At 40.6% G+C, this 22,776-nt stretch overlaps 4 protein-coding genes across 4 annotated transcripts; all 4 read left to right on the top strand.

Annotated features, from left to right (window-relative positions):
• Positions 1–749: 749 nt before the first annotated feature.
• LOC308302349 (protocadherin alpha-5-like) lies at positions 750–22,569 on the top strand (the record flags this gene model as incomplete). The annotated part of the gene is made up of 3 exons (XM_080746604.1): positions 750–990; positions 19,218–21,386; positions 22,508–22,569. The coding sequence occupies 3 exons, from the start codon at positions 750–752 to the stop codon at positions 22,567–22,569; spliced, it is 2,472 nt and encodes an 823-aa protein (XP_080602730.1).
• Positions 4,193–6,622, top strand: LOC308301903 (protocadherin alpha-5-like; the record flags this gene model as incomplete). Its single annotated transcript, XM_080746051.1, has 1 exon — positions 4,193–6,622. The coding sequence occupies one exon, from the start codon at positions 4,193–4,195 to the stop codon at positions 6,620–6,622; it is 2,430 nt and encodes an 809-aa protein (XP_080602177.1).
• LOC308301904 (protocadherin alpha-10-like) lies at positions 8,776–13,652 on the top strand (the record flags this gene model as incomplete). The annotated part of the gene is made up of 2 exons (XM_080746052.1): positions 8,776–8,905; positions 12,328–13,652. The coding sequence occupies 2 exons, from the start codon at positions 8,776–8,778 to the stop codon at positions 13,650–13,652; spliced, it is 1,455 nt and encodes a 484-aa protein (XP_080602178.1).
• LOC308301906 (protocadherin alpha-2-like) lies at positions 15,296–17,698 on the top strand (the record flags this gene model as incomplete). Its single annotated transcript, XM_080746055.1, has 1 exon — positions 15,296–17,698. The coding sequence occupies one exon, from the start codon at positions 15,296–15,298 to the stop codon at positions 17,696–17,698; it is 2,403 nt and encodes an 800-aa protein (XP_080602181.1).
• Positions 22,570–22,776: the final 207 nt, after the last annotated feature.

Raw genomic sequence — 22,776 nt, forward strand, 5'->3', positions numbered from 1 at the left:
TATATATTTTAGCGCTGTCCGTGGTGCTGAAACGTGTTTGCGCATTTCCAACACATTTTCACCTTTAAAATCCCCCCCCCCCCCCCACACACACACACACACACACACACACACGCGCGCGCGCGCGCGCGCACACACACACACACACACACACACACACACACACACACACACACACACACACACACACACACACACACACACACACACACACACACATATCCCCACCTCTTTGTAGCTACACATTGCCTTTACTTGAATGTATACATGTCAGGAGACTAACCTTTTGCGGTTTTCATTATATGTAATCTATGTGGTTAAACACATCTAATAATCCAGTCATTATGTTTGAACTAAACAGATTATATACCTTTTCTATGTTACACTAATAGCACATTTAGTAGTAAAACCCTAAAGATCTTGTTGATGAAGCAAGTGTATTTTTTATTCTATCTTTTAAATGCAATTATTTCAAATCTCCGCGTGGGGACAGTGTAGACCGTTAGACTACCGTTTAGACTAGAGGCTCGAGGCTCCTCCCAGATTCAAAGAGATGTGGGGCGGTTCGAGGCTTTGTTACAAAAGAGAACCAGCCTTGATGACTACGGAGAGTAGCTGGATCTATTTGCTATTTGTACAACATTGTTTTTATCGTATTTGTGCTGTAGTAGGCGGCGGCCTAAGTATTTGGATTATTTGACGGACTCAGTTACATTTGGATATATGACTGCCTCACATCCTGCAGAACAATGACTTTACGGAGTAAAAGAAGCTCTATCGTGACATATGTGGTGCTTGTGCTACTGGATTGTTACTGGGGAACGGTGACCGGACAGCTCTCGTATTCCGTCTCTGAGGAGGTTAACCCGGGGACTTCTGTTGGAAATATTGCCAAGGATCTAAACCTCAATGTACAGGATTTGGAGTCGCGTATGTTTCAGATTGTTGCTGGATCTAAGAACAAATATTTCGATGTAAATTTAAAGACTGGTGTTCTCTACGTCAATGAGAGAATAGACAGAGAGGGGCTTTGCGCTAAAGCACCGAAATGCACTGTCGGTGTAGAAGCGGTAATAAACAATCCATTGAAACTTTACCGTCTAGAGATAAATATTCTTGATATAAATGATAATGACCCGATATTCATGGAAAAATCACAAACTATAGACATAGCAGAGAATGCTTTGCCCGGCAGGAAATTTGCTTTGTCTGAGGTAGTCGATGCAGATGTTGGGAAGAACATGGTGAGCGCTTTCAAACTGACACCAAATGAATATTTTACTTTGGCTACGATAAAAGGAGGAGATGGCGTATCTGCCGAATTGGTTTTACAGAAAACATTAGATCGAGAAAAACAGTCCGTTATGCATCTCACTTTGACAGCATTAGACGGAGGGAATCCACCGAGGTCCGGTACATCACAACTCATTGTTCACGTTTTGGATGTAAATGATAATTCTCCAATATTTAGCTCCCCGTTATATAAAACTCAAATAAAGGAAAACATACCAATAGGAACGACCGTGATTACCTTAAATGCAACGGACTCAGATGAGGGCACAAACGGTGAGATCGTTTATGCTCTTCGAAGTAAGGGACAGGATCATATATTACAGCTTTTTTACCTTGACCCCAATACAGGATCGATTATTGTTAAGGGTAATATTGATTTTGAAGAAAACTCTGCTTTTGAGATCCGCATAGAAGCAAATGACAAGGGCCAGCCACCGTCATCTGCCCATTGTAAAGTGTTGTTAGAAGTGTTGGATGTCAATGACAATGCCCCTGAGATTGCTGTGACGTCACTAATGACCACAGTACAGGAAAACGCTGAAGTGGGTACCGCTATTGCACTGGTGTCAGTCCTGGACAAAGATGGAGGAAAAAATGGGGTGGTTAAATGTAATGTCCAGAATAATGTCCCCTTTATACTCGAAACAAACTATAAAAACTATTATTCTTTGATGACGAATGGACCCTTAGACAGAGAGAGTGTTTCTCAGTATAATGTCACTGTTGTTGCTACAGATGAAGGGACCCCGCCTCTCTCCAGCACCAGTTTTATCACCATAGACGTTTCTGATGTTAACGATAACTCACCACATTTCCCGGAAAGATCTCTAAATATTTATGTTAAAGAAAATAGCCCAGTAGGAGCGATTATTAAAAAGGTTTCAGCTGTTGACGCTGACGTCAAACAAAATGCAGAGCTGAGCTATTCGTTTTTAGAAAGTAGTAATTCTTTGTCTACAATGGTAAACGTTAACTCAGAGACAGGTGACATTGTCACTCTGCAATCATTTAATTATGAGGAGCTGAAAACATTCCAGTTTAAAGTTCAGGCCACTGACTCTGGTGTTCCTCCGCTCAGCAGCAACGTGACTGTGAACGTTTTCATTCTGGATGAGAATGACAACAGTCCCGGGATTCTCTCGCCCTATTCTGAACACGGCTCTGTTAACAGTGAGAACATTCCATATTCTGCTGAAGCTGGATACTTTGTGGCCAAGATCAGAGCCGTAGACGCAGACTCTGGCTACAATGCTCTGCTGTCTTATCACATCACTGAGCCAAAGGGAAATAACCTCTTTCGAATTGGAACCAGCACCGGAGAAATCAGGACTAAGAGGCGAATGAGTGACAATGATCTGAAAACTCACCCGTTAGTGTTGTTGGTTTCTGATAACGGAGAACCTTCCCTATCAGCTACTGTGTCTATTGACGTAGTGGTGGTTGAAAATACAGGAGACATTCAGACACCATACCGACTTATTCCAGCAAAGGATGAGAACTTCTCTGATTTAAACCTGTATTTACTGATCGCCATCGTGTCTGTCTCTGTGATCTTTCTACTGAGCCTCGTCAGTTTAATAGCTGTGAAATGTCACAGGACAGACGACAATTTCAGTAGGTATGGCGCCCCAATGATCACCACCCATCCTGACGGGAGCTGGTCTTATTCTAAATCGACTCAGCAGTATGACGTGTGTTTCAGTTCAGACACACTGAAGAGTGACGTAGTAGTTTATCCTGCGCCCTTTCCACCTGTAGATGCAGAACTGATCAGTATTAACAGCGAGGATACGTATAACCGGACTCAAACTTTGCCAAACAAAGAGAAGGTAAGAGACGCAGATGGGATTGTGTATATGCTAAACATTAATCTTTTGGCATTGTACTTATAATTGGACCTAGACGTTGTAATTTGTATTATTTATCTTAGAGCATATTCCTGTTATTTTCCCATTTATTTATTATTTATTATTTATAATATTATGTATTAGCTTTATATTCCCTTAGTAATTGCAGTGTTTGTTCAATACCATCATCGTCCAATCAGGGGAGAAGAATCACACATACGGTGAAATGGGAATTGATTACATTTTGTATACAACATTGAAATTGGAAAACTATTAAGTTGAAGACAGATTGGTTCTCTCTCCTGATTGGATGAAATTGGTGACTGACGTGGGAATAGAATGTGTTGATTAAAGAGCAGGACAGACGGGGAAACAATCTTACTGAACACTTCTATGGCTACACACACACACACACACACACACACACACACACACACACACACACACACACACACACACACACACACACACACACACACACACACACACACACACACACTTGTATTTGGTCTAAAGAAATGGTGTCTTTCAGTTATTATATTGTTCACAAGGTCTTCTTTAACAGGTTGTATCATTTCGTTTCAAGCGTTTGTACGGCGCTATCCATGGTGCTGAATTGTACCCCACAATTCCCCACACTTTTTGGTTGATTCTGTGGTGAAACTGGCAGATGTGTTTTCTTTCAAAGAAAGAGTCATAGACATAGCAGGCATTTGTCTATTGATTTTATATAATTATTACGTCTCCTTTATATTTGTGTTATTTCATGGGTTGGGTTGTGTATAGGGGAGGTGTTCCTTTTGCGTAATATTTCAAAAAGGTGTAGCTGTTACACAAACTAATAGCAACTACATAGAGTGCCATATGGTGTCGCTGGAGACCACAAAATGAATAGATCTGAACCTCCTCCCTGATAACAATATCGGCCATTAGCTTTGATAGCTCATTGCGAGTAGGGTGGCTTCGTTGCAGGATATATTTTTTCCATGACAGATCTGTCAACAATACTTGGAAATAAATGATTCGTTGCAATCACGGCTTTTGTTCGGATGATGATGGGGTTTCGAGAGCAAAATGGATATGTCTGGATTCAAATCGCTGCTTTGTTTTGTCTTTGTGACTGGTCTGCGGCTCAAATATCTTATTCCACTTCTGAGGAGGTGAACAAAGGCACGGTAGTGGGGAATCTCGCTAAGGATTTCAATCTTAATGTGCACGAACTGGAGCCACGGGATCTCCGAATTGTGTCGGAGTACAGTAAGAAATACTTTGATGTGAATTTGCGGACAGGAAACCTCTTTGTTAACGAGAGGATAGATAGAGACGAGCTTTGTCCGAACATGATTAAATGCTCTCTGGAAATACAGGCGGTATTAAACAATCCAATGAATGTCAATCGTATTGAGGTGAATATTTTGGACATAAACGATAACTCCCCTGCGTTCATTGAGCAATCGTATGTGTTAAATATTTCTGAATCACTTTCACCTGGAGAGCGATATCTACTTCCAATAGCAGTCGACACAGACACAGGCAGCAACTCGGTAAAGAGCTACAAGCTGAGTCCCAATGAACATTTCTCCCTTGACGTGCAGAGCGGTGGAGACCACAGTGTGTCCGCTGACTTGGTGTTGCAGAAATCCTTAGACCGAGAAAAGCAGCCTATAATTAACCTCATTCTCACCTCTGTAGATGGAGGTAAACCTCCAAGATCAGGGACATTGCAGATAATAGTGAATGTAATGGATGTAAATGATAATCCTCCTACTTTCAGTAAACCACTATATAAAGTGCGTGTCAGTGAAAATGCTGCTGCAGGGACAGTGGTAATAAAGCTAAATGCGACAGATTTAGACGAAGGCATGAATAGTAAGCTTGTCTATTCCTTTATTAAACGGGGGAACAACGATCCATCAGATATATTTGCTATGAACTCAGATACTGGACAAATTACTGTTAAAGGTAGTTTAGATTATGAAAATACACCTGCTTATGAGGTTAGGGTTCAGGCAATGGACCAAGCCCATTTGCCCCGTAGTGCAAACGCCAAACTACTTATTGAGGTGATTGATATAAATGACAACGCGCCCAAAATATCAGTGACATCACTCATGACCCCAGTGAAAGAAGATGCTGAGTTAGGAACAATTGTAGCTTTGGTCAGAGTGAGCGATGCAGACGGAGGAAAAAATGGTCTCACCAGCTGTAAACTTATCGGACAAGTTCCCTTTAAACTAACATTGAACTACAAAAATGATTATTCATTAGTAGTAGACGGACCGCTGGATAGAGAGAGTGTCGCTGAGTATAATGTAACTATCATAGCTACTGATGAAGGGTCTCCGTCGCTCTCCACCACAAGCATTATTACTGTACATGTAGCAGATGTCAATGACAACCCGCCTCGATTTTCAGAGCCTGTGATTAATGCTTATGTGAAAGAAAACAGTCCTATTGGTACTGTTATATATACAGTAAATGCGTTTGACCATGATTCAGATGGAAACGCGGTTTTGTTTTACACATTGCAAGAGAGTTCCCCAAGAAATATTCCGATTTCATCAGTTGTAAACATTAACTCTGCGAGTGGAGACATAGTCTGTCTCCAATCTTTCAACTACGAAGAAGTGAAAACATTTCAATTTTATGTTCTGGCAACGGATTCTGGTGTCCCCCCGCTTAGCAGCAACGTGACTGTGAATGTTTTTATACTGGATGAGAATGACAACAGCCCAGGGATCCTCACGCCCTATTCTGAACACGGCTCTGTTAACAGTGAGAACATTCCTTATTCTGCTGAAGCTGGATACTTTGTGGCCAAGATCAGAGCCGTAGACGCAGACTCAGGCTATAATGCACTGCTGTCTTATCACATCGCTGAGCCAAAGGGAAATAACCTCTTCCGAATTGGAACTAGCACCGGGGAAATCAGGACTAAGAGGCGAATGAGTGACAATGATTTGAAAACTCACCCGTTAGTGGTCTTGGTTTCTGATAACGGAGAACCTTCCCTGTCAGCTACTGTGTCTATTGACGTAGTGGTGGTTGAAAATACAGGAGACATTCAGACACCATACCGACTTATTCCAGCAAAAGATGAGAACTTTTCTGATTTGAACCTGTATTTACTGATCGCCATCGTGTCTGTCTCTGTGATCTTTCTACTGAGCCTCGTCAGTTTAATAGCTGTGAAATGTCACAGGACAGACGACAATTTCAGTCGGTATGTCGCCCCAATGATCACCACCCATCCTGACGGGAGCTGGTCTTACTCTAAATCTACTCAGCAGTATGACGTGTGTTTCAGCTCAGACACACTGAAGAGTGACGTAGTAGTTTATCCTGCGCCCTTTCCACCTGTAGATGCAGAACTGATCAGTATTAACAGTGAGGATACTTATAACCGGACTCAAACTTTGCCCAACAAAGAGAAGGTAAGAGCCGCAACTAGATGGGATTGTGGATGGTATATTAAGTATTAATATTCTGGCATGTTGCTTATTCAATGATTGTGCGCTACCACATTCAATCTTAAAATGTATCATTGGATCTAGATGTTTTAACATTTTATCAATTATTCTGTTGCTTATTCCACCCCCCCCCCCCCCCCCCTCATAATCTTTCGTTTATATTACTCAATTCACATTGACAGATTTGACACATACACATTTTCTGTGTATGTGGAAAAGAGTGGGGGCAAATAAGAAGCCCTTGTATTTAACAGCCTTTGGCACTGATTAAAGACCGTGGCCTCCTTTAGTGTAGTGTGTATTACAATTGCAGGGCTAACGCTATTGATATATATATTTGTTTAATGTTCAAAGTAATGCAAAACACAGAAAGAAAATAATGGATTAACTACTTTCCCACCTGTTATAAGTTTATCTGCACCGTTTGACTTCTTGGGGTGAGAATACGCTGGTAATGTAGCAGCTGATTGAATAATACGAACCAGGATCATCAATATGATAATAAGTTACAGGGGCTATAAGTGATATTATTTGATTAGGTTTATATATTCCCATAGTAATCATTGCAGTGTTTGTTCAGTAACAACGTCTCTCGAGCTCACACACACACACACACACACACACACACACACACACACACACACACACACACACACACACACACACACACACACACACACACACACACGGTTATAATATTGTTAAGTTTTCTTTGGCTATCAGGTTGTAATTGTAGGGAGTTTCAGCTGTCTGTAAATTGCTCTCCATGGTGCTGAATTGTACCCGTCCACCTTTAGGTTGATTCTGCGTGAAACTCATAGAAAAACTCATATGCTTAGCAGTATTTATCTATTGATGACTTATTTAACTGACTATCCTTTACATGTTGTTTTATTTCACGAGTTGGCTTGTGCAAGTACAGATATTCGTTTAGTGTATTTCCAATTCAAACAGACTAGAATAGCAACTAGGCTACTCTATCGAGTGCCATACGGTGTCGCTGGAGACCACAAAATGAGTTTTCTCACCTCACCCTCCTCCCTGATGACAACGTCAGCCTTGAGCATTGATAGCAAACACTAAGATGTTCATTGCGAGAAGGGCAGCATCCTTACAGGATTTGTTTTTACCATGATGGATCTCTGAACAATATACTATGAAGTAAATGATTCGTTGCAATCACGGCTTTTGTTGGGATGATGATGATGATGGGGCTTCGAGAGCAAAATGGATATGTCTGGATTAAAATCGCTGCTTTGTTTTGTCTTTGTGACTGGTCTGCGGCTCAAATATCTTATTCCATTTCTGAGGAGGTGAACAAAGGCACGGTTGTGGGGAATCTCGTCAAGGATTTAAATCTCAATGTGCAGGAACTGGAGTCACGAGATCTCCGAATTGTGTCGGAGTACAGTAAGAAATACTTTGATGTGAATTTGCGGACAGGAAACCTCTTTGTTAACGAGAGGATAGACAGAGACGGGCTTTGTCCGGACATGATTAAATGCTCTCTGAAAATACAGGCGGTATTAAGTAACCCAATGAATGTTAATCGTATTGAGGTGAATATTTTGGATATAAACGATAATTCCCCTGCGTTCATTGAACAGTCTTATGTGTTAAATATTTCTGAATCACATTCACCAGGAGAGCGATATCTACTTCCTATAGCAGTCGACACAGACACAGGCAGCAACTCGGTAAAGAGCTACAAGCTGAGTCCCAATGAACATTTCTCCCTTGACGTGCAGAGCGGTGGAGACCACAGTGTGTCCGCTGAGTTAGTGTTGCAGAAGGCTTTAGACCGAGAAAAACAGCCTATTATTAACCTCATTCTGACTGCTGTAGATGGAGGTAAACCTCCAAGATCAGGAACATTGCATATAATAGTGAATGTAATGGATGTAAACGATAATTCTCCTACTTTCAGTAAACCTCTATATAAAGTGCGTGTCAGTGAAAATGCTGCTGCAGGTACAGTGGTTATAAAGCTAAATGCGACAGATTTAGACGAAGGCATGAATAGTAAGCTCGTCTATTCCTTTATTAAACGAGGGAACAAAGATCCATTAGATATATTTGCTATGAACTCAGAAACTGGAGAAATTACTGTTAAGGGTAGTTTAGATTATGAAAACACGCCTGCTTATGAGGTTAGGGTTCAGGCAATGGACCAAGCCCATTTGCCCCGTAGTGCAAACGCTAAACTACTTATTGAGGTTATTGATATAAACGACAATGCCCCTGAAATATCAGTGACGTCACTCATGACCCCAGTGAAAGAAGATGCTGAGTTGGGTACAATTGTAGCTTTGGTCACAGTGAGCGATGCAGACGGAGGAAAAAACGGTCTCACAAACTGTAAACTCATGGGACAAGTTCCCTTTAAACTAACATTGAATTACAAAAATGATTATTCATTAGTAGTAGACGGACCGCTGGACAGAGAGAGTGTCGCTGAGTATAATGTTACCATCATAGCTACTGATGAAGGGTCTCCCTCGCTCTCCAGCACAAGGGTTATTTCTGTAAACATAGCGGATGTGAATGACAACCCGCCTCGTTTTTCAGAGCCTGTGATTAATGCTTATGTCAAAGAAAACAGTCCTATCGGTACTGTTATCTACACAGTAAATGCATTTGATCATGATTCAGATGGAAATGCGGTTTTGTTTTACACATTACAAGAGAGTTATCCAAGAAATATTCCAATTTCTTCAGTTGTAAACATTAACTCTGAGAGCGGAGAAATAGTCAGTCTACAATCTTTTAACTACGAAGAAGTGAAAACATTTACATTTTATGTTCTGGCAACGGATTCTGGTGTTCCTCCTTTAAGTAGCAACGTGACTGTGAATGTTTTTATCCTGGATGAGAATGACAACGGCCCAGGGATTCTTGCGCCCTATTCTGAACACGGCTCCGTTAACAGTGAGAACATTCCTTATTCTGCTGAAGCTGGATACTTTGTTGCCAAGATCAGAGCTGTAGATGCAGACTCTGGCTACAATGCACTGCTTAGTTATCACATCACTGAACCAAAGGGCAATAACCTCTTCCGAATTGGAACCAGCTCTGGAGAAATCAGGACTAAGAGGCGAATGAGTGACAATGACTTAAAAACACATCCATTAGTGCTGTTAGTTTCTGATAACGGGGAACCTTCCCTGTCAGCTACTGTGTCTATTGATGTAGTGGTAGTTGAAAATACAGGAGACGTTCAGACTCCATTCAGACATGTGCCAATGAAGGACGACAGCTTCTCTGATTTAAACCTGTATTTACTGATCGCCATTGCATCGGTGTCATTGATCTTTCTACTGAGCCTCATCAGTTTAATAGCTGTGAAATGTCACAAGACAGACGACAATTTCAGTCGGTATGGCGCCCCAATGATCACCACCCACCCTGACGGCAGCTGGTCTTATTCTAAGTCTACTCAGCAGTATGACGTGTGTTTCAGCTCAGACACACTGAAGAGTGATGTAGTGGTGTTCCCTGCACAGTTTCCACCTGTAGATGCAGAACTGATCAGTATTAACAGTGAGGATACTTTTAACCGGACTCAAACTTTACCCAGCAAAGAGAAGGTAAGATACGCAGCCGCACGTAAAATTAGGCCTGCTAATGACTTTATATATGTTTTACGTTTCATAGGCTACACGTACTGTATGAGTGTTCGGTAGCTGGAATTGTGGATGGTATGGACACTGTTTGTTTGCCATGCTGCGTCCAAACAAGCAGGCTCATTATTTATCGGTTTTAATATGTCTTCCAATTATATTTTTAGCTGTCTCATATCTGTACTGAGGCAGCTCTGTCCATGGTGCTGAAGAGTTTCAGGCAGCTGAAGATTGACATAGCTCTGTCCATGGTGCTAAACTTTGTGGTGGACAGGAACTCGCTGCAGTTTCTTCTGTCGTGTGTGTGTGTGTGTGTGTGTGTGTGTGTGTGTGTGTGTGTGTGTGTGCGCGGGAGTGTGGGATTTATGTGGATGGATAATGATTGTCAACAAGAAATCATTATTTATTTGCCCAGACAACAGCGTGTTAGGTCTGTTATTTACAATTGTTTTTAACTTCACTTCCCGCCAACCCAAACCTATATGCTACTATATGGTTGTGTTTCAATAATGTTAACTGCTCATTGTAAATTGAATGATAAGCTTTAAGATGTTCTTTTCTCATTCTCGTATGAGTATATATTTTTCACTTTCTAACAACAGGAGACTTATAGGCAATTCAACACTCTGTGGACATATGCAGGCGATAGATACTTAATATGCTATATTGATTAATTTATGTGAATTCACTTTTGTTTTCTTCTTTGGACTATAAGTGGTAACAAATTTGATCATTATAACGAGTAGCCTATGTATTGCCTTATTATTCTGTAACCTAACACGTGGTGTCGCTAGAGACCGTAGACTTTAAATATTTTAGATTTTGGAAAAACTCCACCCTGCACGGCACGTCATCAGCCATATCCTCCGATGGGAGAAACGCTCGCTGCTTTGGCACACTAAAGGTCGTATGTCGGGAAAGGCTCGTTCATGGAGGATTTATCAACATTTCCTAGAAAAAGTCCTACATGGTTGTTTGGATTCAATTATTTTATTGGAACAGTAATGGGTGTTCAAAGACGACGGACATATAGGACTACTTGGATTCAGCTCATTCTATTGCTTTGTCTCTGTGATTGGTCTGCGGCTCAGCTATCTTACTCTATTTCTGAGGAGGTGAACAAAGGCACGGTGGTGGGAAATCTCGCTAAGGATTTAAACCTCAATGTGCAAGAATTGGAATCAAGAGATCTTCGAGTTGTGTCGGGCTACAGCCAGAAATATTTTGATGTGAATTTACGCACGGGAAACCTATTTGTTTATGAACGGATAGACAGAGAACAGATTTGTCCGGACTCGGTGAAATGCTCCCTGAAAATCCAGGCGTTATTAAGCAATCCAATAAAAGTACATCGTATCGAGGTCAATGTTTTAGATATAAACGATAATGCGCCTGCATTCGTTGAGCCGTCTTATAATTTGAACATTTCTGAGTCCTCTTTACCAGGTGAGCGACATCTTCTTCCCATAGCAGTTGATGCAGACACAGGCAGTAACTCAGTAAAGAGTTATACGCTCAGCCAAAATGACTATTTCTCCCTGGATGTACAGAGTGGTGGAGAGAGCAGTGTTTCTGCCGAGTTAGTGATACAGAAAGCATTAGATCGCGAGAGACAGTCTGTTATTAAACTCACTTTGACCGCTATAGACGGAGGAAAGCCTCCCAGATCAGGGACATTGCAAATAGTGGTAAATGTAATCGATGTCAATGATAACATACCTACCTTCAGCCATTCTTTGTACAAAGCTCGTGTGAATGAAAATGCTCCATTTGGGACAAAGGTGATAAAACTAAATGCCACCGATTTAGATTACGGGCTAAACGGAAAACTAATATATTCATTTATAAAACGTGGTAACATAGATCCTTTAGACGTATTTGATATTAACTCGGACACAGGAGAAATTTTAGTTAAAGGTGTATTGGACCATGAAAAAATTTCTGCATATGAGATTCGTGTCCAGGTTAAAGATCAAGGCTTTATTCCCCAAATTGCCCACAGTAAGTTACTAATTGAAGTAATTGATGTAAATGATAATTCTCCTGAGATATCGGTGACTTCCCTCACAAATCCAGTGAATGAAAACGCAGAGATAGGAACTGTTATTGCTCTGGTCACTGTAAGTGATAAAGACAGTGGGAAGAATGGCGTCAATACTTGCAAAATTAGCGGCGTAACACCGTTTAAACTTGAATCAAACTATAAAAATGACTATTCTCTAGTAGTAGACGGGCCTCTCGACAGAGAAAGGGCTTCGCAGTATAATGTCACCATCACAGCTGCTGACGAGGGGATCCCACCTTTCTCCAGCACCAGTATCATTACGGTTCACATTTCGGATGTTAATGACAACCCACCACTGTTTTCAGATCCAGTGGTTAACGTTTACGTGAAAGAGAATGGTGACATAGGTGCAGTAATATACACAATTAGCGCAGTGGACCCAGACACAACTGAAAATGCTAAATTGACATATTCTTTGTTAAATAGCTCTCCTCAAAATATCCCTATATCATCTGTTGTAAACATTAACTCGGAAACAGGTGATATAGTCAGTCTCCAGTCATTCAACTTTGAGGAGTTGAACACTTTTCAGTTTTTAGTTCAGGCTACAGACTCTGGTGTTCCCCCTCTTAGTAGCAATGCCACTGTTTGCGTTTTTGTCTTGGATGAGAATGACAACAGTCCTGGAATTCTAGCGCCCTATTCTGAACACGGCTCTGTTAACAGTGAGAACATTCCATATTCTGCTGAAGCTGGATACTTTGTGGCCAAGATCAGAGCTGTAGACGCAGACTCTGGCTACAATGCGTTGCTCTCTTATCACATCACTGAGCCAAAGGGAAATAACCTCTTTCGAATTGGAACCAGCAGCGGAGAAATCAGAACTAAGAGGCGAATGAGTGACAATGACCTGAAAACCCATCCATTAGTGGTGTCAGTTTCTGATAATGGTGAACCATCCCTGTCAGCTACTGTGTCTGTTGATGTAGTGGTGGTTGAAAATACAGGAGACATTGAGACACCATACCGACATATTCCAGCAAAGGATGAGAACTTTTCTGATTTGAACCTGTATTTACTGATCGCCATTGTGTCTGTGTCTGTGATCTTTCTACTGAGCCTCATCAGTTTAATAGCTGTGAAATGTCACAGGACAGATGACAATTTCAGTAGGTATGGCGCCCCAATGATCACCACCCATCCTGACGGGAGCTGGTCTTACTCTAAGTCTACTCAGCAGTATGACGTGTGTTTCAGCTCAGACACACTGAAGAGTGACGTAGTGGTTTACCCTGCGCCTTTTCCACCTGTAGATGCAGAACTGATCAGTATTAACAGTGAGGATACTTTTAACCGGACTCAAACTTTACCCAACAAAGAGAAGGTAAGAGACAGACGCACTGAAAATGGCCTATAGGCCTAGATAGTAACTTTCACATTTTCATGTTTCTTATGTACAGTAGGGCATTATGGATGGGTATGGCAACACAGTTACCTCCATCGGATATCAACTGTTAGTAATTTGCCATGTTACACAATGAAACTGAAAAAAAAAAAAAAAAAACGATATTGACATCTATATTGATTCAACTTGATTTTATTGCCAATTTAATCTGAAAAAAGAACAGATTAAAAATAATCACCAGACATACAAGTTACCTTGTTAAAGTTGCACGTCTAACATAGCAGCCCGTTTTTATTGTCCTATTAAAACATATAGAAAGCACTATGTTACTATTTGGTACTCAGTACTCTCTGACATGCAAGACATCACTGCATCATTTTACATAATATACATTTAAATGTATTTAAATATTATAGGTTACATCAGGGGTCTTCAATGTTTTCAGGCCAAGGACCCCTTAGTTGAGAGAGAGATGCCACAGGGACCCCCACAACCTGTTCATAGATTCCACATTTCATTGTTTGACAGCACGATCATCAGTGTATTTTGGATTCATATCAATTTGTGTTTTCAGATATATTTAACCACTTGAACTGTCACTTAATAAACTTGACCTTTCACTCTGTACTTAGTCTGCTCTTTTTCCCCTCTACAGCAAAGCTCTTTGCCAAAATAGCAGATCTACAAGCTCACAACGCCTCGCGCTGCGAGGCGTTGTGAGCTTGTAGATCTGCTATTGTTGGCTAAAGTTCTCAGAATATGGACGCTATAGGGTTGAAGTGGATAATATAAAAAAGGAGAAAAAAAAGAGTATCACTCAAAGATTTGGAGGACCCCCTGTAGTAACTCTGAGGACCCCCTAGGGGTCCCAGACCCCCTGTTGAAGACCCCTGGGTTACAGGAATAGTCAAATACATCTTCAAGCAGGCTACTTATTTACTCTAAATGGATGATCGGTTTGAATGTGTCCTCCGATTATAAATATGTTCTTGTTAGAGTATGAAGCCAGCTCTGTCCATGGTGCTGAAGAGTTTCAGCTGCAGTTTGACATATAGCTCTGTCCATCGTGCTGAACTCTACCTAGCATTGTATGGTTCACCCTGTGGTGAAACTCGCTGCATTTTCCATGGTGATTGATTGATTGATTGATTGATCGATTGATTGATTGATTGATTGATTGATTGATTGATTGATTTGTCTTTTAGTTTATGCATTTTTTCTGTTATACTTTATATTTGTTTTGTTTTACGGGGTAGATTATGTAGGCCATTGTAGACAGTTAATTTACTTATTCATTATTATTAATAATTATTAATACATATTATTAAGTATTATTTGTATTATTATTATTATTATTATTGTGGTTAGTATTATTATCATTTTACATTGTATTTCAAAAAAGTTGAGCTATTTTTCAAATTGATATGTCTACTGAGGACCTTATGGTGTCGCTGGAGACCACAAAACGAGTGCAGCTCATATTTCCATTAAAACTCCTCCCTGAAAACGTCATCATAGGGATGAGCTTGATAGCAGACACACTCCGATGCTGATGGTTCTGCGAAAAGGGTTGGACATTTTACGGGATGTATTTCTATATGGGACCAGTCAACTGTTTTTGGAATTAATTTAATATTACGGATTTTGTTCGGATGATGATGGGGTTTCGAGAGCAAAGTGGATATGTCTGGATTCAAATCGCTGCTTTGTTTTTTCTTTGTGACTGGTGTACGGCTCAAATAGCTTATTCAATTTCTGAGGAGGTGAACAAAGGCACGGTAGTGGGGAATCTCGCTAAGGATTTAAATCTCAACGTGCAGGCACTGGAGTCACGGGATCTCCGAATTGTGTCGGAGTACAGTAAGAAATACTTTGATGTGAATTTGCGGACAGGAAACCTCTTTGTTAACGAGAGGATAGACAGAGACGAGCTTTGTCCGAATATGATCAAATGCTCTTTGGAAATACAGGCGGTATTAAACAATCCAATTAATGTAAATCGCATTGAGGTGAATATTTTGGACATAAACGATAACTCCCCTGCGTTCATTGAGCAATCGCATGTCTTAAGTTTTTCCGAATCACTATCACCCGGAGAGCGATATCTACTTCCTATAGCAGTCGACACAGACACAGGCAGCAACTCGGTAAAGAGCTACAAGCTGAGTCCCAATGAACATTTTTCCCTTGACGTGCAGAGCGGTGGAGACCACAGTGTGTCCGCTGAGTTAGTACTGCAGAAAGCTTTAGACCGAGAGAAACAGCCTATCATTAACCTCATACTGACCGCTGTAGATGGAGGTAAACCTCTAAGGTCAGGGACATTGCAACTGATAGTAAACGTCCTAGATGCAAACGATAATTCTCCAACTTTCAGTAAACCATTATATAAAGTGCGTGTCAGTGAAAATGCTACTGCAGGGACAGTGGTAGTGAAGCTAAATGCAACAGATTTAGACGAAGGTATGAATAGTAAGCTCGTCTATTCTTTTATCAAACGTGGGAACAACGATCCCTCAAATATATTTGGCTTGGACTCAGAAACTGGAGAAATGACCGTTAAGGGTAGTTTAGATTACGAGGAAACTCCTGCTTATGAGGTTAGGGTTCAAGCAATTGACCAAGGCCAATCACCTCGTAGAACTCATGCTAAACTACTAATAGAGGTTATTGATATAAACGACAATGCGCCCAAAATATCAGTGACGTCACTCATGACTCCAGTGAAAGAAGATGCTGAGTTGGGAACAATTGTAGCTTTGGTCAGAGTGAGCGATGCAGATGGAGGCAAAAACGGTCTCACCAGCTGTAAACTTATGGGACAAGTTCCCTTTAAACTAACATTGAACTACAAAAATGATTATTCATTAGTAGTAGACGGACCACTGGACAGAGAGAGCGTCTCCGAGTATAATGTCACCATCATAGCTACTGATGAAGGGTCTCCCTCGCTCTCCAGCACAAGCGTTATTTCTGTAAACATAGCGGATGTGAATGACAACCCGCCTCGTTTTTCAGAGCCTGTGATTAATGCTTATGTCAAAGAAAACAGTCCAGTTGGTACTGTTATCTACACAGTAAATGCATTTGATCCTGATTCAGATGGAAACGCGGTTTTGTTTTACTCATTGCAAGAGAGTTACCCAAGCAATGTTCCTATTTCATCAGTTGTAAATATTAACTCTGCCAGTGGAGAAATAGTCAGTCTCCAATCTTTCAACTATGAACAAGTGAAAACATTTACATTTTATGTTCTGGCAACGGATTCTGGTGTTCCTCCTTTAAGTAGCAACGTGACTGTGAATGTTTTTATCCTGGATGAGAATGACAACGGCCCAGGGATTCTTGCGCCCTATTCTGAACACGGCTCTATTAACAGTGAGAACATTCCTTATTCTGCTGAAGCTGGATACTTTGTGGCCAAGATCAGAGCTGTAGATGCAGACTCTGGCTATAATGCTCTGCTTTCGTATCACATCACTGAGCCAAAGGGAAATAACCTCTTTAGAATTGGAACCAGCACCGGAGAAATCAGAACTAAGAGGCGAATGAGTGACAATGATCTAAAAACCCACCCGTTGGTGGTGCTAGTTTCTGATAACGGAGAACCATCCTTGTCGGCTACTGTGTCTATTGACGTAGTGGTGGTTGAAAATACAGGAGACATTCAGACTACATTCAGACATGTGCCATTGAAGGAGGACAGCTTCTCTGATTTAAACATGTATTTACTGATCGCCATTGCATCGGTGTCAGTGATCTTTCTACTGAGCCTCATCAGTTTAATAGCTGTCAAATGCCACAGGAATGACAGCGATTTCAGTCGGTATGGCGCCCCAATGATCACCACCCATCCTGATGGGAGCTGGTCTTATTCTAAATCTACTCAGCAGTATGACGTGTGTTTCAGCTCAGACACACTGAAGAGTGACGTAGTGGTTTATCCTGCGCCCTTTCCACCCATAGATGCAGAACTAATCAGTATTAACAGTGAGGATACTTATAACCGGACTCAAACTTTACCCAACAAAGAGAAGGTAAGAGACAGACGCACCTGAAAATGAGCCCTAATAGTAACTTTTTTTTAATGTTTTTATGATTATGTACAGTACTACTGTACATAATATATGTATATTGGATGGCAACATACAGTAATTATCTCCATAGGATATTAACCGTTTGTAATGTGGCATGTTACAGTCTGAAAGTAGACCTTTTAAAATTAAATATTTGCATCTATAATTGATTTAACATGATTGTATGGCCAATAGGCCTATAATCTGAAAAAAAGAGCTGGTTGAAAAGTATCACCAGACATACTTGCTGCCTTATAAGTTAATTGTTAAAGTTACACGTCTAACAAAGCAACCAATTCTCATGAAGCATGTTACATTCAATACACAGCTTTTGTGCAATCATTCTTTTTTTGTCTGTATTAGACCATATCATAGAAAGCACTATATGTTACTATGTGGTATAGGCCTCACTGAGATATGCAAGACATTACTGCCATGATTTTCTATAATATGCACATAACGAGATAGGCTATACAATAATAAATTTAAACTGATTTAAATATAATAGGTTACAGGAAGGGATGATCGGTTTGAATGTGTCTTACAATTATAAATATAATATATATATTGACAGTTTCAGCCGCATGTAGTAAGCCAGCTGTCCATGGTGCTGAAGCGTTCAGACTGCTGTAGTGTGACATAGCTCTGTCCATGGTGCTGAACTCTACCTAGCATTGTCTGGTAAAACTCGCTGAGGTTTATTTGGTGATTGATTGATTGATTGAATGATTGATTGATTGATTGATTGATTGATTGATTGGTTGGTTGGTTGGTTGGTTGGTTGGTTGGTTGGTTGGTTGGTTTGATTGATTTGTCTATTAGTTTATGTTATTATTTAGGTATCCATTATATTTGTTTTATTTCACGGGGTAGATTAAGTAGGCCATTGTTGACAGTTTTATTTTATTATTATTATTAGTAGTAGTAGTAGTAGTAGTAGTATTAGTATTAGTATTAGTATTAGTATTAGTATTAATATTATTATCATCATTTGACATAGTATTTCAAAAAGGCTATTTTTCAAATTGATATGTCTATTGAGAACCTTATGGTGTCGCTGGAGACCACGAAACGAGTGCAGCTACATTTCCATTAAAACTCCTCCCTGAAAACTTCGCCATAGGCTTTATAACAGACACACTCCGATGCTGATGCTTCTGCGAAAAAGGGTTGGACATTTTACGGGATATATTTCTCTATGGGACCAGGTCAACTATTTTTGGAATTAAATGATTGTTTGCAATTAAGGAATTTGTTCGGGTGATGATGGGGTTTCGAGGACAAAATGGATATGTCTGGACTCAAATCGCTGCTTTGTTTTGTCTTTGTGGCTGGTCTGCGGCTCAAATATCTTATTCCATTTCTGAGGAGGTGAACAAAGGCACGGTAGTGGGGAATCTCGCTAAGGATTTAAATCTCAATGTGCAGGAACTGGAGTCACGAGATCTCCGAATTGTGTCGGGGTACAGTAAGAAATACTTTGATGTGAATTTGCGGACAGGAAACCTCTTTGTTAACGAGAGGATAGACAGAGACGAGCTTTGTCCGGACATGATTAAATGCTCTCTGAAAATACAGGCGGTATTAAGCTATCCAATGAATGTAAATCGCATTGAGGTGAATATTTTAGATATAAACGATAACTCCCCTGCGTTCATTGAGCAGTCTTATGTGTTAAATATTTCTGAATCGCTATCACCTGGAGAGCGATATTTACTTCCAATAGCAGTCGACACAGACACAGGCAGCAACTCGGTAAAGAGCTACAAGCTGAGTCCCAATGAACATTTCTCCCTTGACGTGCAGAGCGGTGGAGACCACAGTGTGTCCGCTGAGTTAGTATTGCAGAAAGCTTTAGACCGAGAAAAACAGCCAATCATTAACCTCATTCTTACCGCTGTAGATGGAGGTAAACCTCCAAGATCAGGGACATTGCAACTGATAGTAAACGTTCTAGATGCAAACGATAATTCTCCAACTTTCAGTAAACCACTATACAAGGTGCGTGTCAGTGAAAATGCTGCTTCAGGGACAGTGGTAGTCAAGCTAAACGCAACAGATTTAGACGAAGGTATGAATAGTAAGCTCGTTTATTCCTTTATCAAACGAGGGAAGAATGATCCCTCAAATATATTTGATATTAACTTAGAAACGGGAGAAATTACTGTTAAGGGTAGTTTAGACTACGAGGAAACGCCTGCTTATGAAGTTAGGGTTCAAGCAATGGACCAAGGCCATTCACCACGTAGTGCACACGTTAAACTATTAATAGAGGTTATTGATATAAACGACAATGCCCCCGAAATATCAGTGACGTCACTCATGACTCCAGTGAAAGAAGATGCTGAGTTGGGAACAATTGTAGCTTTGGTCACAGTGAGCGATGCAGACGGAGGAAAAAACGGTCTCACAAACTGTAAACTCATTGGACAAGTTCCCTTTAAACTAACATTGAACTACAAAAATGATTATTCATTAGTTGTTGATGGACCGCTGGACAGAGAGAGTGTCGCTGAGTATAATGTCACCATCATAGCTACTGATGAAGGATCTCCCTCGCTCTCCAGCACTAGCGTTATTACTGTAAACATAGCGGATGTGAATGACAACCCGCCTCGTTTTTCAGAGCCTGTAATTAATGCATATGTGAAAGAAAACAGTCCTATCGGTACTGTTATCTATACAGTAAATGCATTTGATCCTGATTCAGATGGAAACGCGGTTTTGTTTTATTCATTGCAAGAGAGTTACCCAAGCAATGTTCCCATTTCATCTATTGTAAATATTAACTCTGCGAGTGGAGAAATAGTCAGTCTCAAATCTTTCAACTATGAACAAGTGAAAACGTTTACATTTTATGTTCTGGCAACGGATTGTGGTGTTCCTCCGCTTAGTAGCAATGTGACTGTGAATGTTTTTATCCTGGATGAGAATGACAACGGCCCAGGGATTCTTGCGCCCTATTCTGAACATGGCTCTATTAACAGTGAGAACATTCCTTATTCTGCTGAAGTTGGATACTTTGTGGCCAAGATCAGAGCTGTAGATGCAGACTCTGGCTACAATGCTCTGCTTTCGTATCATATCGCTGAGCCAAAGGGAAATAACCTCTTTAGAATTGGAACCAGCACCGGAGAAATAAGGACTAAGAGGCGGATGAGTGACAATGATCTGAAAACCCACCCGTTGGTGGTGTTAGTTTCTGATAACGGAGAACCTTCCCTGTCGGCTACTGTGTCTATTGACGTAGTGGTCGTTGAAAATACAGGAGACATTCAAACTACATTCAGACATGTGCCAATGAAGGAGGAGAGCTTCTCTGATTTAAACCTGTATTTACTGATCGCCATTGCATCGGTGTCAGTGATCTTTCTACTGAGCCTCATCAGTTTAATAGCTGTCAAATGCCACAGGAATGACAGCGATTTCAGTAGATATGGTGCCCCAATGATCACCACCCATCCTGACGGGAGCTGGTCTTACTCTAAATCTACTCAGCAGTATGACGTGTGTTTCAGCTCAGACACACTGAAGAGTGACGTAGTGGTTTTCCCAGCACCCTTTCCACCAGTAGATGCAGAACTAATCAGTATTAACAGTGAGGATACTTATAACCGGACTCAAACTTTACCCAACAAAGAGAAGGTAAGAGACGCAGCCGCACTGAAAAGTAGGCCTAATAACTTTCTCATTCTTAGGTTTCTATGCTTATGTACAGTAGATGGAAATGTGCATGGTATATGGAAACATATATCTCCGTATGATATCAACTGGATGTTATATTATTGCGACCTTAGATGGCAGATTAGTATGTGAACGGTCACAGCTTGTCCGTATGTGTGTATCTCTTTCTGTCTGTCACGCTTGACACTGTGGTTCTATGGGTTTGTCACTCTGACATGCTCTGATGTCACTGTGATGTCAGGAGAACCACTCTTAACAGAATGGGTTTGCCGCTCTGACATCACGCTCTGGCTTCGCTGTGATGTCACACTAACAGAATCCCTTTTATGCCCATATATGGGGTTCCCTGATGTCATCAATATTAAGCCCATCTAACAGGACTTCATATGGGAATGCCCATATATGGAGGCCACATGGGCCACATACCACACTAACAGAATCCATATATGGCCAAGACAGATGGCCAAGACAGCCCATATATTTGTGGCTGGTTCTACAGACAGGGATCTCCATGTATGGGCATAAAAGTGTATGATGTCAGATGTCATAGACATCATAGGACTTTCACATAACGAATAACTGAGTAAGCATGTTTGGGCTCTCACAGCGTATCTCCATATACAGTACAACATGGATCTCCATATGGGTACCAGGTGTCCATGGGTAACTGGTCCAATATACATCACTGGCCAGATGGCCAAGAATTGGCGTGACTTCGCCCTAAATGTCACCCTGAGGCCATTAACAAACTCACCAGACGTACTTGCTGACTTACTGTTAAAGTTAGAGAACATTTTTTACTTTTTATAGTACCATCAATATTATACTACATGTTCAATCTGCATTCAATTTGTCCATATTAGAACATATCACAGAAAGTATTATATTACTGTGTTTTTTTTTCACTGAGATAATTATGCAAGACAACGCTGCATGGTTAACTATATAATAACAACATATACAATCATGTATAAAGGTTTTTTTTAAATATAATAAGTTACAGGAATAGTCAAGCAAGCAGGCTACTTATTTACACATAATTTACAAAGGGATGATCGGTTTTAATGTGACTTCCAATTGTAAATAATTATGTTGACAGAATTTCAGGGTCAAAGTGTAATACTAAGGAAGCTCTGTCCATGGTGCTGAACCGTTTCAGCCTGCTTTAGTGTGCCACAGCTCTGTCCATGGTGCTGAACTGTATAGCATTGTCTGGTTCACTCCGTGGTGAATATCAGTGCAGTTTATTCAGTGATTGATTGATTGATTGATTGATTGATTGATTGATTGATTGATTGATTGATTGATTGATTGATTGAATTATTATTATTATTATTATTATTATTATATGATTATTATCGTTTGGCATAGTATTT

This window comes from Nannobrachium achirus, assembly GCF_963921795.1.
Source record: "Nannobrachium achirus genome assembly, chromosome: 17".
Taxonomy (NCBI): Eukaryota; Metazoa; Chordata; class Actinopteri; order Myctophiformes; family Myctophidae; genus Nannobrachium; species Nannobrachium achirus.